Here is a 17,237-nt window from a genome sequence, read left to right as displayed (position 1 = left end):
TTTTTTTCTTCCTCTTAGTAGAAGTAAAAATTTTGATACTTCAGAAGGATCATGATTTTCCACTAGAAGGGGAGGGACTGCAAGTTCATGTAGTCTAAACTTCTTATTTTATAGATGAGGCCTGGAGAGGTAGTGACTTGGCCAAAGTCACACAGCTTTGTTACACACAGTAACAGAGCTAGCTTTTAATCTTAAATCCTCTTTGTTCCAAATCCAGCCCTACTGTACTACAATGCCACCTCAGTTTGGGGCCATCCTGTTTTATTGACATTTGACAAATTTTTATTTCCCAAGGGGTGTTCTTCTAAATATCCCAGAAAAAAGGAGAAAGTAGACTGCATGAAGCAGTTATAAATTCAGCAATTTCAGACAGTGCATAAATCACTTTCTCTGCCATTTAAATTTTTCCACAGTTAAACTTCACATAGAAGTGACATTACTTCTGGTTAGAATAGGAGGAAGGAGAATTAGATGAGGAGGTTAAAATCTACCCCACCCCCACCCGAGCTCCTAGTTTTTTGACTCTTTTGTTTGTTTCTGAAGGAAACCATTTTAGTTAGAGTTAATACTTTCTTCATGCAATTTTAGAACCTGTAAGGCTTACTTTTTGTGGAAAATCAAATGACTTTTCCCTTGTTCGTGGCCATATCTAAATCTTTTGGTCTTTATAACCCACTCTAAAAATACTGGTACCTCTAAAAAAAAAATTTCAGGTCTGTATAGCCAGGAGGAAGGCTGGGGCCATAAGTGAGACTTTTCCCTCTTTTGAAAGTTAATCAGAGTAAATTTGAAGTAAAGGAAATATACTCTTCCTCCCCCCAAAATTTTTTAAGTGGTCAGTTGATTCTTTTGTAAAATACTTGATTTGCCATTCACCCTCTACTGATTTTCACCCATTCACCAGTATAGTACAGTGCTTTGATTCCACATCAAGGAAAATTCTATTTTGTTTCTTTGACTTTTTAAATAAATGTCAATGCAGAGAATTGATATTAACCTGTTTCTTAAAATAAATGCTATCCTTGTTAAACAAAAGCCCCTACAATTAAAAAATACACAAGTCCTGGGAGCTTCCCTATTATTTATATGATGGAAGTGATCCTGACAACAAAGCATAGGTGGTTGCTTTGGGATTTTGACAAACCAAGATCCCTGGAACCAGCCAGCACCCAGTACCACTTTCTGTTCTCCCCAACCAAATTCCTATAAGAAATGTTTATTCAATGAATGCATCCCTTGTAAAGCTCTTACTGACGTTTCCCCTTCTGGTCATCATTTTGAAATGATAGAAAGGCAAAAGAACCCTACAAAGACATAAATCTAACACTGTCTTTCCAATATCAAACGAGATGGCATCTGGTTACCATGGGTCAGGGTTGTATCCTTCTAACAATTCCTATAGAGTTCATGTAGGATGAGAATCTGGCCCCATATGATTAGACCCCAGGATGTTTTGCTTTTTTTTTAATGTGTCCATTGGGAAACATTAAAAAGTAAATTACTGCCAAAGGCTTTCTGGCAGCAAAATTTTATAGACTTTAGTCTTGAGATTTTTATGGGTTACTTACTGTACCGCTGATGGCATACAACTCAACTTTTTAACTGTCCTATGACATGCAGTTTCTAAGGAACCCAGGAAAGTATTTCCTCAGCTTAGACATAATGTTAGATCTAAAAATAGACTTTGAACACTGAGTCTAGTAATAAGCTTCCTTCAAAAGCCACCTTTTAAATTCTCAACTTTAGATTTATGGCACTGTTTTTCTTTTTTTCCCTTTGCTCACACTGGATTTTGGTAAAAATTTGCCATGTCTCTTTCAATGCCTAACAGAACCAACTAAGAATAGGAAGTCCTTTCATTGTTTTGAATATTGTCCATTTGTAGAAAATGTGGCACTCTGTGGGTTGCAGGGCATAATCATAGAACTGTATCTACCCCAGTTCCTTAACAATATTACATAAAAAGTTCCAACATCTTCAGTGTTAGTGTTTGCTTAGTAGTTGTTCTCTGCAACCTTTCCATGCTTTTCCATGCTCAAGAGCTCAGAAAAGGATTCTCCTAGAACAACTTTGAACTTCACCATTTTTTAAAATTTCAATTTCTTTTTAAATTTCGAGAAAGTCAAATTACTTAAAGAAAGCCCTTGAGACTTCTTACTTTTTGAGTCCAAGGATTATCTGAAGTCAAAGGAAAGGTAGTAAGTGTTAGAGTCAGGATTTGAACCCAGATCCACTAATTCCAAATGGAGTGCTCTGTTCCATTTCATCCCACAGTCCAAGTTACTGATGATCATTTTCCATGTTTAGATAAAACCGTTAAGGTGAGGAAATTCTTCCTTGAGATCATGGGATTGTACTCTACATTTGTTCCTTACTACCATTCTTATACTTCATTGTAGATCTTTGGACCAGTACAGCCAATAATGAAATTCAAAAATATAGAAGAAGTTATAAAAAGAGCAAATAGTATTGAGTATGGACTCACTGCAGCTGTATTTACAAAAAATCTTGATAAAGCATTGAAACTGGCTTCTGCATTAGAGTCTGGAACAGTCTGGTAAGTATGGAGTATATATTGTTCCTCCCAGGCTTCGAATGCCTGAAGAGAGTCCTTTCTTCCTAACTTGTAAACATTTTCAAAAGCCTATCAACAGCCAAATGATCTCAGAATAGGCTGCAATGCAAAAGTGAACACTAGGTGTCATGTTTTTTTAAAAAATCCCATCTAGTTTATGGAAGTCTGATGACTTTTTTTTAATTTGTTATTTCTGTGTATTCAACTAATATATTCACTCTTCCTTTCCTCCTGCTTTTTAATCCTCTGCTTTCATTTGCCTTTTTTCGTCTCTGGATCACTCTAAGATGGGTGTACTCTAAGAGTCTCTATCCCCCCTGTGAACACACATGTGAAAGGATGGAACTGTTGTTAGTTCAGCTGTTCCTGGATTAATTCGATCAACCATCTGTTTTGACTAATTGAAGTAAATGAGGGCTACCATCCTTATTTACCTTAAGAGTAACAATAAAACATCACTAGCTGAAAAAAAAGGGTCAATATCTAGTTATGATGTGTGAAATGGCAAATAAATAAATGGCCACATCTTCCAGTGTTACAGGTAGAAAAGAGAAATTCAGGCTTTCCTTTTTTCCCTCATTTTCCTCCTTTCTTCCCTTTCCACCCCCTCCATCATTATTTAGACTCTTCCCCAACTGGAAACCATGTGCTTAAAATATTTAGCTCATCATAAAGGGGTGAGAAAGGAAGACAAGAGATCAAAAGTTACTAAACATTATAGATGAACTCTATTAAATACCATTGTCTGTTTTCCATGTAATTGTATTTTTAAAATTCTTTCCATAGGATCAACTGCTACAATGCCATCTATGCACAGGCTCCATTTGGTGGCTTTAAAATGTCAGGAAATGGCAGAGAACTGTAAGTTTTGTTAATAATAATCATTTTAATGATCTCTTTTACATTTATACTGCATTTTATAATTTTGAAAAATTTTAACATATATTATCTCAGTCCTCACACCTACATTATGAGTTGTTAGACAGGTTAGATATTAATGTTGCATTTTGTAGATATGGAACGTGAGGCCCAGACAGACCCAAGTTTTCACGGTAACTAAGTAGCAAAATAAGGTTTTAACTCAGCTCTTTCAATCGTCTAGTGCTCTTTGTAGCAACCCATACTGTCACTCCTATCTCATTAAGCCCCTAAGTGAGCAACCACAAAGTGAACCAGATTTTCAAGAATATAATAGTTTGTTTGGGCTCCACTTTAATTATCCAAACTTCTCTTTCATTGCTACAACTTAAACTGTTAATGGCATTCAGTCTGGTGATCTTATAGTTCCTTATATGCGTCATGCTCATTTCTATGTCTGAGGCTTTGATAATCCAGTTTCCTACTCTCTAATCCCAGTTGAAATACCCTGCTCACAGAAGAGCTCTAATGTGTAATCTACTAAATGATTCATTTTTGGTGAATAACTTTCAAATTTCATCCTTCATTTCCTTCAGAACTCTCAAGTGTATGCTCTCTGGTCTTATTTTGTAAATTTGATTTGAAATTCTCAGTAGTTAGTACTCTTTGAACTAGAACTATCAGAAGACAATGTAAAAGTAAGACTTTGCCTACTTCATGTGTTTCTCAGTGAAAACCAAGCCAAAGAATTCATTCAACCTGTTGATCCTCTCCCTTTAAACCCTAAACAAATCCTTCACTTTACCATCATCAGAGGGTCCATTGGTTCTATATATAGAATCATTCCTGCTATAGATGTTTGGGAATTCTATATGTGTGGGTATAAGTGGCATATATTATATATATATACACACATATGTGTGTACATATGCATATATAAGACATATATATATATGCATTTTTAAAATTTTGGTTTGATTTAATTTTTAGAGTCCTTTGTAAAATGGATCACAAACCTTTTTGTCTCAGTTTTTATTTTATATCTGTTATGGTTTGTGGATTTCCCTTTTCTTTGCATTTGCCTTTTTAAGGATCTTTAGTACATATTTTTCCTGTGGGTTAATTTTTCAAGACTATCCTTTAGGTTTTCTTTAATGTCTATATTTTATCATAATTATATTTTCCAGTACTGAATGATTGATTCGTTGGGTTTCCTATCTCCTATCAGGATATAGAATTTAATTATGTTGCTTTCAGCTTTTGCCTCATGTCCAAGGTTCTTTTCAATAACTATTATTAAGTCAGTACTTAAGATCACAGTATCATAGATTTAGAGCTGAAAGGAAAGAAACTTAAAGGTCATCTGATCCAACTCTCTTATTTTAAAATTGAGGAAACATAAGCCTAGAGTAGCTAAGTAACTTTTCTGAAGTCACACAGGTAACAAGTCAATGAGGTAGGATTTCAGAAGTGCTTCTTCTAACTCCAAATCTTTCCACCATATATGTTCATGAACCATTGGATTATCTTCTGTGGGCATCAGTGTTTTTTTATTATGCAAAAATCTCATTCCCATTTCTCCTCCCAATGAAGCTTTCTGACAGTCCAGGTTGTTTAGATAAATATACCCACTATCACTACCTGGTCTCAGTTTGCACATTTCTCAGTCTCATCAGAGCTTTCCCCCCTCTATTGTGGATGTTAAGTAAGCTCACTTTAGCTTAGCTTGCTTTTGTATAGGCTTTAGAAAGAACAAAATTTGTTTAAATGTTTAAATTATGCCTTGACCTTCACAAGAGTCCAGTGACATACATAAAGTAGCTATTATTATCCCCATTTTGCAGATGAGAAAATAGAGGCTTAGAAATGCAAATAATAAGTAACAGAGTTTAGACTCAATCTTTAGTCTTCTCACTTAAAACTGAGCTCTTTCCATTATGCCATATTGCCTCCCTACTTTATATGTACAGTAGGAAGGATTATTTTCTATCTGTAATTTGGAGGAGGTGGTAGAAATGAGTCATATGTAGTGCCCTCAAGGCAGGAAATGATTTGAGCCAATGATTTGAGCAAGAGCCAGTTTCTGTTGGTTCTAGGCAAGACTGGTTCCTACTGTAAGTAAGGTCAGGGCAGGAAGGCTCCAGCAGAAGAGGCTAAGGCTGTGTGTCCGTTCAGAGTCCATCATCTGTTCAAGACTATCACTGAAGACAAAGAAGCCTGGGGAATCATTTGTGGAATAAGACACAAGTGCCAGTGCATTTCCTCATGCATTCCTTTATGTAGATTTTATGAAAACGTTGTTGAGTCATTTCAGTCATGTCCAACTCTTCATGACCCCAGTCGGGATTTTCATGGCAAAGATATTGGAGTGTTTTGACATTTCCTTCTCCAGCTCATTTTACAGATGAGGATCTGAGGCAAACAGGGTTAAGTGACTTGCCCAGGGTCACAGAGCTAAGAAGTGTGTGAAGTCAGATTCGAATTCAGGAAGATATGTCTTCTTGGCACCACCCAAAATAAAGAATTTTTCAAGAAAAAAAGATGTAACTTTAAACTGTTCAGGCCTCTCCAAAACTATATAGTTGAGCAACTGCTGCCCTACAGTAGTAAAGGAAATTTCTTCACTAGGGTTTCTCTAGACCACTGGTACCAGATAGAATTGGGGGCCACTTTCATGATCCTTGTGGACACATATTGACTTAGAAAACCATTTATTAACATTACCTATGTTTACTGTGTTTTTATTTATCTTGTTAAGTATTTCCCAATTACGTTTTAATCTTGTGTATAGAGCATATTTGATACCTCAGACTTAGATCAGTAAAATAATACTTTTCTCAATATTTACTTATTCATAGATATTTACAGATTATTTGTTCTATTAATTAGAGAGCTCATTGAGGGAAGGGACTGTGTTTTGTTCATTTTTGCCTCTACCCAGGCATCTAGCACAGGGCTTTGTACACAGCAGGTACAGAGATTTTCAGAGATTTTGGCCCCTTTCCCTTGTTTTAAATTGGGAAGGAATGGCCCCATAAAAAAATCTGCTTTCAGTGATGCTCAGAGTTGCCTGAGGCACTGAGAAATGAAGCTTCCTGTCCATCTGAGGTCACACATTAGTGATTCCAAGGCTAGTCCTTTATCCTCTATGCCCATGTATTTCTCTGTTTAAGATGCAGGGGTTAAAAAAAAATTAAGATGCTGCTTTAATATTTTTTCACTTTATTTTCCTTGCTTTTTTGCACCATAGCTGATATGAAAATGTTTTACATGACTTCATCTGTAAAATGGATATTACATTTTTGCTTTCTCAATGGGTGGGGGAAGGGGTGAAGGTAGGGAGAAAATTTAGAACTGAAAATAAAAATTAACAAAAAAAATGATGCCATTGCTTTAAATAAAACAAAGGTGTTTGGGTTTTTTTGGGGGGGGAGGGGGAAAATATTTCTCTGACCACTAAATACCCCAATTATTTTTAGTGACTTCTAGCCACAGCCTCTCTCCTGCCTTCTGAAACCCCATTCTGACCACTAAATACTCCAATTATTTTTTAGTGATTTCTGGTTACAGTGATCTCTCCTGCCTTCAGAACTCCAACCTCCACACATTCTTTTCCTACCCCTGAAAGACTTTAAACTGCCGTTTAAGAGAGATTTGAGTAATGCAAATATATCAGGACTAGTTAGTGCCTTGTGGGGCCTTTTACTCTGGGGTGGATGTGCCCTCTTTTTGTCACATGAACTCTAAATACTTTGAAGTCAACATCCCAACTAAAACATGGGTTAAACAAATCTCCCCAGCTCTCTTTACCTTCTTCACACATCATCCAGTTTCTTTCTTTCTTTTGATTGATACATGAGTCCTTTAGAATTATCTTGGATCATTTGTATTGCTGAGAATAGTGAAATCATTCACAGTTGTTCAATTTCTTAACCTGCTTTCTGATGATCTTTTCCTTGAATGAATTCAAAATGACTTGGCAGAGTTATATGGATAAAGCAATTTTTTATATATACAGATATACATATATGCACACACATATATACATACATACACATATATTACATAAGGAATCTAGAAAATGTGGTTTTTTCTTAAATTTTGTTTTCTTATTATTGCAGAGGCGAATATGCTCTGGCGGAATACACAGAAGTGAAAACAGTTACTATTAAACTCAATGAGAAGAATCATTGAATGGGAGATATCCTTCCTTAAGAATCTGACGTTCTGAATGTGGCAGAGAAATTTTGTAGAACACAGCACTTCTTTAAAAAAAAAAAACTTTATTTCTTCTAGGACTTTTAAATCTACCGAATTTTGCAAGAAGTTTTCTTTCATTCATGTCCACCTTCATTCATCCAAACTCTGAAGGGCTCCATTAGCCATCTGTGAATTCTGTCATACTTTATGGTAATCAAGTTATCAGTCATGATTAGTTTTGCCCCTTTAGACCTGGTCATGGGGGACAGTGAAGAAGCTCAGGGCATTGTTAAAAAAAAATGGCATTTCCAAAAACAATGACATCTGACCCATTCTTGAAAAGCACTTGGTCAAATTTCTTGTCTCTGTTAAGAACTTGGCAAAAAAAAATCTTCTCTAGACCTAGAGTGGAGAAACCCTATAATTTATAGTGATGGGTCTTGTCAAAAACCACTTACCCTACCCCCACTCCCACTAAGACCAGCCCACCTGAACTCTATGGTTCATCCTAGTCTTATTAGTCTTATATTAAGCACTATTGGATATGGCCATTCAGCCAGAGGTTAGGTAGAAAATACACAAATTGAAAGACATGAATTAATGTAAACTTTGACTCTACTTTGAATTGAAGACTATAACTCTGTGTCAAGTTCCTTCATTAAAAAGCTGTTAATATCATTAAAGGACAGAATGAACAGTAATTAATTTGGCAGGCAGTTATCTTCATTCATAGTACGATGTGTCTACCTGACTCAGTTTAAATTTAAGTTCCCAAAATAACACTCATTCAGTGGCCACCAAAACATACTATACACAACATATATATTCTGCCAAGCACTTTCTTTTTTTGGGAAAAAAGAGACTTGCACTGCATTCACCACAAAGATTTCCTCTATCTTATAAAGTCTTGCAGCTTGGTATATGTTTAGCTTTTAAGCATAACACGGGAGAATTTCACAGCAGTTTCACAGACAGCTCTGTATATCTATACCTAGGATATTAGAGCCAGAACATTAATTAATCAACATTTATTAAGTGCCTATTATGTGTCAGGTACTCTGCTAAGCACTAGGCATTAACAAGCTACTTAAAGTGAGAACTCTTTTTCCCCCCACAAACTGCAATTCTGCAGCAGGTAGTAAAGCTCTGTAGTTATCTCTAAGACCTTCTTTTGCTCTCTGTCTTCCCTTTGGAGCACTGATCATAAATAATAAAACCTATTTGTTGTTGTTTTTAACAACACCTTAAAGTGCATTCTTTATAACAGTCCTGTGAAGTAGGCAGCATAACTACTATATCCCCATTTTTCAGGTAAGGGAACTGAGGCTCACAAAATGTCAGTGAATTACCCACAGTCACACAGCTAGGAGGGAGCTTGAACTCAAACCCAGATTTTCCAGCATCAAGTCCCCAGGCTCTTATCACTAGGCTATGATGCTTATTGATCCAAATTGCTTAGTAAGACTTATACACTACTGGAAAGATTGGTATCACCTAGCCTTATTTTAGAAGTTTGCTACTCTCATATTGATTTCTAATCGATTCAACAAATAACAATATGGACTGATTGGAGGCAAGAGGTCTCCTACTACACCTGAGTGGTATAGGAATATTGCTTTAAAAAAAGTTGTGGATTTTGTCTCCTTTTTATATAACAAAAACTTAAGATGTTCTGTAATTCCACACTTGGGAATGCTATAAATTTTCCTATTTGACACTGAAATTTCAAAGCTTATTTTAAAAAAAATTCTTAAGGCATACTTTTAGTACCACCTAACTGGTATTTTTTTCTAGATGTGGAAAATGATGCTTATATTTGAGATTGGGGTGGGGGAGTAGTATAATAAAGTGAAACTTCAAAAATAAAAATCAACATGTGTATATGGAAAATCATGTATATGACATAGAATTGCTGTCCTTTTAGAAAATGCCATATGTAATTCATTGTTTTTTTTCTTATCAGTTAATATTCAACATATTGCCTTATTATTTTGTTAAATCAGGGTTTGACTTTACACACTGAACTTTCTGAATTTTTTCTTACATAACTTTAGACACTAACTTTAAAAATAATCCCTCAGAGGGTTCCTCTTCTTTCATTGCACAGTTATGCTTTTCATATGAAATGCTACTTAAATTGTTTAAATATTTATAATTAGTATACAGTATATCCTATTTTTTATAGCTGAAAGTACATGAAATGGTATGTTTAAACTTCTTGTATATACTGTATTTAGAAATGGAAATCTATGTAACATTAGGTTTTCGATTCTTTAAAGATTACTTTTCTGTGGTGTGGTTTTAAAAAAAAACCACTATAATCCTGTGAATTCTAATTCCACTGCAGATGAAGTTTAAAGCAATGCAACAACACTTTTAAAACAGAATAAACTTTTGGGACAAAACGGAATGATTTGTTTTTCTTATCAACAAAAATTCATACCCATTACATGTGGATGTTCTTTTTGTGTTCACCTGGACCTAGCAGACAAATGAAATACCTTAATTCAACTTTTTAAGAAAAAATCTACTTTGCTGAGAAATTAAATTTACATTTACATTTGTCCGGATTTACAACGTTAGACAAGAGTTCTAATCGCCAAAATAAGATTAGCTATCTTTTTATCTGGATGTTTGCATCTCGACTTTCTCAATTTTAAATCTGTTTTGAAACCTCAGCAAGTAATTCATAGCTAAGAGATGAAAGTTAAAGTTGGAATAAGGGCATCAGTGGCATTAAGTAGTAATCAACATTTTTAGGTTAATCTAATCTCTTGCATTTGAAGTTTTAAATGCAGCTCCTTCTGTATTTCAGTAAAATGCTATTTTTTTTTTTAAAAAAAGAGAAGGCTAAAATGTTTGTCATCAGATCATAGACTCTGGATCTGAGAAGCCAATTGCTTCCTTTTACAGATGAGACACTGAAGATGGGAGAGGCGATGTGACTTGAAATTTTATGATCACAGCATCTTTTTCACTGTACCACAGAGGCAGAGGGGGGAATAGTTTTGCCTTATTCAAGAAATATGTATTTGAAAATGTTACACTCTTTTTTTTCCCCAAGTGTTAGGTGAAGAGAAGTTTATTAAGAAAACAAATTTGGAAATTCTTTTGAATATATGTGTTAAATTGAATACTATGATTTGACCAACTCTGAACAGGGGAATTGTAGTTTCCAGTGCCCTCCTGTTTTGTTATGAGGCTTTTGTCAACCTAGTCATTTCATTCCCCTCTCTCCCCTCTCCAAAAATTGAAAAAAATCCTGAATTTTCAGCCTGACCCAATCTTACTACGTCCGCTGCCATGCATTTCCTAAAGAAGTCATTAGGTGGCATATGATGGTGTGGTTGCTAGTGGAATATTAAGAAGGAAGTTAAGAATAAATATTGTAATGAATCATAACGTCTGTACTGTGGGGTGGATTTGTTTGCTATCTTCATTCTTTCTTTCTTTAACCAGAACAGACAAAAACCCCATCGGGACATTACTGGGAAGTGGTAATACTATGCCCCTTTGCTATTATAAGGGTCTGTGTTATGAGTTGTTGTCCAATTATGAAAAGAGATTTGCCCCAATATGACTGCAGTCTTGTCAGGTCTCCAGTTATAGCTCTGCCTCACAGGGCGAGGCTTCCTAGCAGAGGTTCAGTCTGTTTGTAGGCCCGGAAAAGAGTTAAGAAATAACTAAGTCCAGGACATAGGGATGAGAGAGATATGTGAACCATGCAGATAAGTGCCTGTAGCCTTAATACACACTTAAAAGACTTAGGAAATATTTTTCCTAATGACAATCTCATGAAATACCACACTTGAAGCTTGTAACTATTATTAGACCCATTTTACAGATGAGGAAACTGGGGTTGAAAGATTCAATTTCTTTCTTGGCCTTATAGGGGCAGATAGATTTGTATAGTACATAGAATGGTAGGTCAGGAGTCAGGGAAGACGAGTTCAAATTCTGCCTCAAACACTTGGTAGCTTCATGACTACAACAAATCACTAAAACTATAAAATGGATAAAATAAAAGCAGTTGTTGAGGATCAAATAAAATATTTGTAAGACACAGCCCAGAACCTGGCACTTAGTAGGAGCTTTATAAATGCTTATTCCCTTCCCTTCATTAGAGTTAGTGACAAACCGGATTCAAATTCAGGTCTTTCTGACTCCAAGCCCAGAGCCTGCCACCACTTGCTCATAGTCACAGATCACCTAAAGGAATAAAGACATATTTTGAAGGCTTTAGCGGTCCAATTTGACTGGAGCATACAGTAATAATGGAAGGGGGAAGTCATCTAAGTTTAGACTGAAAAAAATAGGCAGGTGTCAGAACAGGGGAAGGACGTTACTTGACAAATTCGATTTTCACATCAGTTTCTGCTTCACTGAATGGAGAATATGGACAAGGGGAAGCTGCAAATTGTTTCTATATACAGATACATTAAATAAACGTTAGTAGGATGAGGCAGGGTTGCGTGGTGGATACAGCACACTGACTTCGGGGCCCGAAAGACTTCAAGTCCTGACTGACAGATACTGTGTCACCTTGGGGAAGGGAGTAACCTTCCCTGGACCTCAGTTTCCTCTTCTGTAAAAGCAGGGGACAGACTCCGAGGACCTTGATTCAAGTCTCCTAATTTCCATGGGCCTCAGTTTCCACATCTGTAAAATCGAGGGAGGACTCGAGAGCCTCTGCACTCTGCCCCGGGGCCGTGGTAATTTCTTTGGGTCGGAACTCCTCCTCCCCCGGCCACTGCTGCATTTCCTTCCAGGGTTCGATGTGGCCGCAGTAACCAGCCCCCCAACTTGACTCCTCCGCGGCCGGCCGCTCCCCAGCCCCCCGCCCGCCTCTCCCTTGGGCTGGCTGGTTACGGAGGAAGGGAGGTCCCGGCCGTGGCCCAGACCGTGACCGCGACCGGGGCCCAGGCGGAGCGCGGGAAGCGGGGGGAGGAAGGGGGGCGCTGCTCCGCTCCGGCCACGCCCTCCCCGGGGGACTCCCGCCCACGCCTCCCGCTTCCCTCCCTCCCCACGGAGGGAGCGGCAGTCGCGCTGAGCCCCGATTCCACCTGGCAGCGCGGGGGCCCCGGACCCCTCCCAGAGGAGCAGGTAAGCTTCTCCTCGGCCCCCTCCCCTATCTTGCTTTTTCCTCCTCCGGGACGCATCCACGCAGTTTGCGAGTGGGGCGGCAGGGCAGAGGCCACGCCAGGGGCTGGCCTCCTCGGGTCGGCCACCTCTGGAGGGCGGCCCGGCTGCCTCCGGAGCCCAGAGGACGTGGATCTTGGCCGGGGTGGGGGTGGGTGGGGGCGGGAACTTCCCCAGGTGCTGCTCACCTGGGCTCGGCCCGGGACAGAGCCGGCTGCCCGCGGCGCTGCGGGATACTCCGAAACCCAAACTTGCCTTCTGCTGCCGGGATTTCTCTGCAGTGACTCACATCCCCTGGGAGCTGCCTGCGAAGGGGACGGAATGTGGGTCCGGCTGGGGGGAGGGGGCTTGGGCGTCCGAACTTGGGGTTTGGGGAGAAGCAAGACCGGGGAACCGAGAAGGAAATCGGAGGACCCCGTCCAGTAGAGATAGGCACCAACTTCCTACCCTTGGGGACAAGTCCCTCCTGCAGTCCGCGATCCGTCCGGAGCTTAAACAGTGCCTGACACGCAGAGTGGGCGCCAAATAAATGTGTTTTACTTATTACTATCAGCCAAATCCTATTCTGCGTGCGCTTCCTTTTGCCAGTCTTTTAAAGGATGCCTGTTAAGGGGGTTATTTCCCCCAGAGACTCTTTTGGAGCCTGATCTGAGATGTCTAGAAACAAAAGCACCTTGCTTTTTTTTAAAACCATATGTAAGATTTTTTTATTCCTCTCTTCTGTATCTGTCAGGACATGCTGGAGGAGAAAAAAAATCACTTCCTAGGAAAAAAACCAACAAAAACAAGTAATGACACTCTTGCTGAAGTAGGATTTCAAATGATCCTTCAGAACCTAGACTTGGTTTGATAAGCTGCCGTGGTATTTGTGTAAGACGTTAAAAGAGGCCATTGTGATTAAGTAGCATTGTTTGAAACAGCAAAAGAAAAAAAGGAAGGACATGGGGTGTTAAAGAACTGACATCTAAACTTTCCCTTTGCTTTCAGACAAAATGCTTGGCCTTAGGCCTCCTTTCTTTTCTTTTTTAACATTTGGTTGTCAAGTCCTCGTATTTGGAGAAAAAGGGCATTTGGAGTTTAATTTCACTAAGTATGCATGGAAAGCAAAATATTGTCTAGTTGATAGGAATGTACTTAAATAAAATAAACTTTCAGGTCCTCCCACCTCAGTTAAACATTTTAGGAAAATTTGAGTTTTCTATTACCCTGATTCCTCCCATGGGGGTTTGGGGAAGATTAATGAGAATACCATTTACCTCTGTAATACCTGGGATATTGTTTTTGGCCAAAAACTCTTGAAGAAACTTACACTAACTTTGCCTGGAAGTTCAAGAATTTACTTCAGCAGGTGAACAGGGATACCTCAGGACATGCCCTCTTTATCTGCCAGTCGTGATTTGAAGGCCTTGGAAAACTGTGCTTGAAGGGACAGGGTAACAAATACTTTCCTAAGTCTGTGTGGCATTGTGATCCCTTTTTTCTGTGATTGTCTCTCACCAGCAGGCCTTTTCGCTGGATACTCTCTGTATCTCTACCTGTTGGGTTTAGTAAAAAGTCAGTCTTGAATTACTGAAATCTTTAAAGGCCCAATCGAGGTACTACTTCCTCTATATTGGCTGATCCACTGTCCTCAGCCTCACTCCCAAACTACCAGCTAAACTGATATATCTCCTCCTCAAATTTTCTTAGAGCACTTTGTCCTGAACTTTTATTGTTAATCACATTCTGCCTTCTGTCAGTTAATTTGTACATTTTTGCACATTTGTATAGCTGGAGAATTGATGTTGCCACCAAAAAGTCAGCACCCTGCTGCTTTGCTGATACACTTCTCCAAACTTAGGCTGGTTCTTACACAAAAGACCTAGGAGCTACCCTGTAAGTCTTTGCTGCCAGGTAGAATCCTCTAGAGCTTTACTTTATGAATTGCAAAGACTTTTTGAACCCAGTCACCTCTAGGCTGCAATTAGGCCCAGCCTTAGGACTTTCTGGTTTTACTTTCACCCTGACACACCCCTTTGAAGTAAATGGACTTCATTACTATCTTACTTTTGTGGGAGGGAGATGTGAGATCACAAAGAGAATATTGCTTTTATTCGGAGCTTTCGGAATCTTTGTAAGATGAAATGTTATGGGATACAGGCCTTTTTATTTTGAAAGATACATTTATATAGGTAGAAAAAGTTTGGAAACCACCCTTTGGCTGAAAAATGGAAAATTTACACTATTTACCTCTTCTAAGCTAATTTCATAATTTAGAAATTTGATTATACCAGGAACCTAACTAAAGATGAGGGTAACTTTGAGGAAGCTAAGATTTTATAGCAAACGTTGGCTGAGAAAGGAAAATGTGCACTATTTGCCACCTCTGACAGAAGATAATTTCCCAGTTTGGAGATTTGATTATGTCAGGAGTCCAAAGATAAGGGGATCTGTGAGGAAGCAGAGATCAGTTTGAGGGCAGAGATTAAGCAAAACTTAAGTTGCTACACTTTGTAACTTTTATTTAGCAAATGGACAAAATTGTGACTATAATGCTGCTCTGGTAGCAAAATATTATTTTGGTAAAAAGATTTTCTTAGAGAAACTGAAAGCAAAAAGGGGAACAGCATGTGTTGGGGGGTTTTAGCAGAAGCTAAGATTTCAAGTTTGCAGAAAAAAGTAAAAATGTGGAAAAACATTATTAGACATAGGAAACTTTAAAAAATTTTAGACAGTTGCCTAGCATTATATCATTTTTAGTGTTGGGTACATATAGTAAATATTTAATAACTCATTATATTTGAAGGCAGTTATTTACAATAGTTTTAGTCCCATTCTACGTCTCTTCCCCAAACCCAACCCCAGTGAATTTATTTTTTTAAGATTAGTTTTTGTAGAGTTACCACCTCTTGGTTAAATCTCAGTAGGATCTACACTCTCTCCCCACCCTTCTTGCCCTATCACCCCCTCCACTTCTTAGTCTCCAGAATGTTAAATAGCTAACATACCTGATACGTGTTCAGATATTTCTCCCTTCTGTTTCATTACTGCCAAATCATATTTAACACCACATCTGTGAATTTTATTCTGATTGTGCCTCTCCAGACAACTCATTGTATTCTTAAAAGGGATTTAAAGAATGCACTGGTTGACAATTTTCATAATATGAGCTGTCTGAGTGCTTAGAAAAGCACTGGCTATTGGATTTTGAGTGCTCTTAAGTACTGTCATGAAATCTGTTGGACATATTTTTGCAACTGTGTTGCTTAATAATTGTTAGAGACACCATATACTCGGTGTAGTGCAGAACCAGTACCAGTTCATTACTAAGCCTTTATTAAAATCTGTGATCTGGGAGAAAAAAATTTAAAGCAAAATCCTATATTCTTTTGATAAAAGGCAATATGTACTCATACAAAATAAATACAAGTGAGACAGTATAGAGAGAGGAGAGACGAGCACTCAGGACAAAGCCTTAGAGATAACAGCCATGATTAAGGGTCATGAAATTTTGATAAACCAGCTAAGGAACCCCAAAACTAGCCAGACAAGTAATTGAAGAAGTAGGAATAAACAGTCCTGGAAACTCATAAAAAAGAGAATATTCCAGATGAGACAGTGGTCAGTCATGTCAAATGCTTCAGAGGGAACCAGAAGGTTGTGTATTGAGGAAAGACCATCAGTTTAACAGAAAATCATTAGTGATGTTGGAGGGATATGAAGTTAGAAGCCGGCTTGCAGAGGGTTGAGAATTAATCGATAAATATTTATTAAGCACCTACTACGTCCCAGGTGCTGAGCATTCTGGGGATATGAAAAGAAGCAAAAGAAAAGTCCCTGCCCTCATGGAGTTTCCAATCTAACAGGAAGTAAGTGAAAGGAGAGGAGGTGAAGACAGAGATTATAGGATGACAACTTTAAGAGCCAGGGAGGAAGAGACTTGAAGTCTCTTTGTAGGCACAGCAGGGAAAGGGCCATTAGCACTGGGAAAGATTGAAGATTAGGAAAGGAGATGATAGTGGGGGCATTTTCCTGAAGTAGAGGGGAGGGTATGGGATCAAGAAAAGTCGTCCTTGGTAAGGAGGACCACTTCTCTCTCAGATGTAAATAGAGATAGAGACTGGAATTATAATTTCATTAATTGTAGAAGACTTCCTCCACCAATGCTAGATCCTCTGTCAATTTTGGATAGTTTTCTAGAGCATTGAAAGGTTAAATGATAAAGGTTAAAGGATAAACCAATTGAAAAGATTAAAAGCCCCCAGCCTTCCTGACTACAAATCTGGATTTCTAATTTCTAATTTCTATTGCATAGGTAAATATAATCCCCCCTTTTAAGAGTTTAAATTGTAAGGGAGCCTGCTAATTAGAAAAAGGTAGAAGCCCCTGTTGCTGGCATAGTCCATATCCTCTCCAATCCCCATGCCTATAAAATAAATTTTATTTTATTTTCAAAGAAAAATTTACCTTCCCTTCTTCCCATCTC

General features: G+C 38.2%; 2 protein-coding genes across 3 annotated transcripts in view; both read left to right on the top strand.

Annotated features, from left to right (window-relative positions):
- Positions 1-7,754, top strand: part of ALDH1A3 (aldehyde dehydrogenase 1 family member A3) — a 48,066-nt gene extending 40,312 nt beyond the window's left edge. Inside the window, exons 11-13 of the mRNA XM_072616935.1 lie at positions 2,400-2,557; positions 3,362-3,436; positions 7,555-7,754. Coding sequence (XP_072473036.1) covers positions 2,400-2,557; positions 3,362-3,436; positions 7,555-7,627 — 306 coding nt within the window. The 3' untranslated portion in view covers positions 7,628-7,754. The remainder of the gene's footprint in view (positions 1-2,399; positions 2,558-3,361; positions 3,437-7,554) is intronic.
- A 4,882-nt stretch (positions 7,755-12,636) lies between these two features.
- LRRK1 (leucine rich repeat kinase 1) overlaps positions 12,637-17,237 on the top strand; it is a 149,395-nt gene continuing 144,794 nt past the window's right edge. For both annotated transcript variants that reach the window (XM_072616925.1, XM_072616920.1), the window contains exon 1: positions 12,637-12,736. The gene's annotated coding sequence lies outside the window, so the exon portion shown is untranslated. The remainder of the gene's footprint in view (positions 12,737-17,237) is intronic.

This window comes from Notamacropus eugenii, chromosome 1 (genome assembly GCF_028372415.1).
Source record: "Notamacropus eugenii isolate mMacEug1 chromosome 1, mMacEug1.pri_v2, whole genome shotgun sequence".
Classification (NCBI taxonomy): Eukaryota; Metazoa; Chordata; class Mammalia; order Diprotodontia; family Macropodidae; genus Notamacropus; species Notamacropus eugenii.
Note: the sequence above shows the minus strand (reverse complement) of the source record. Positions and strands in the feature narration are given on the sequence as shown.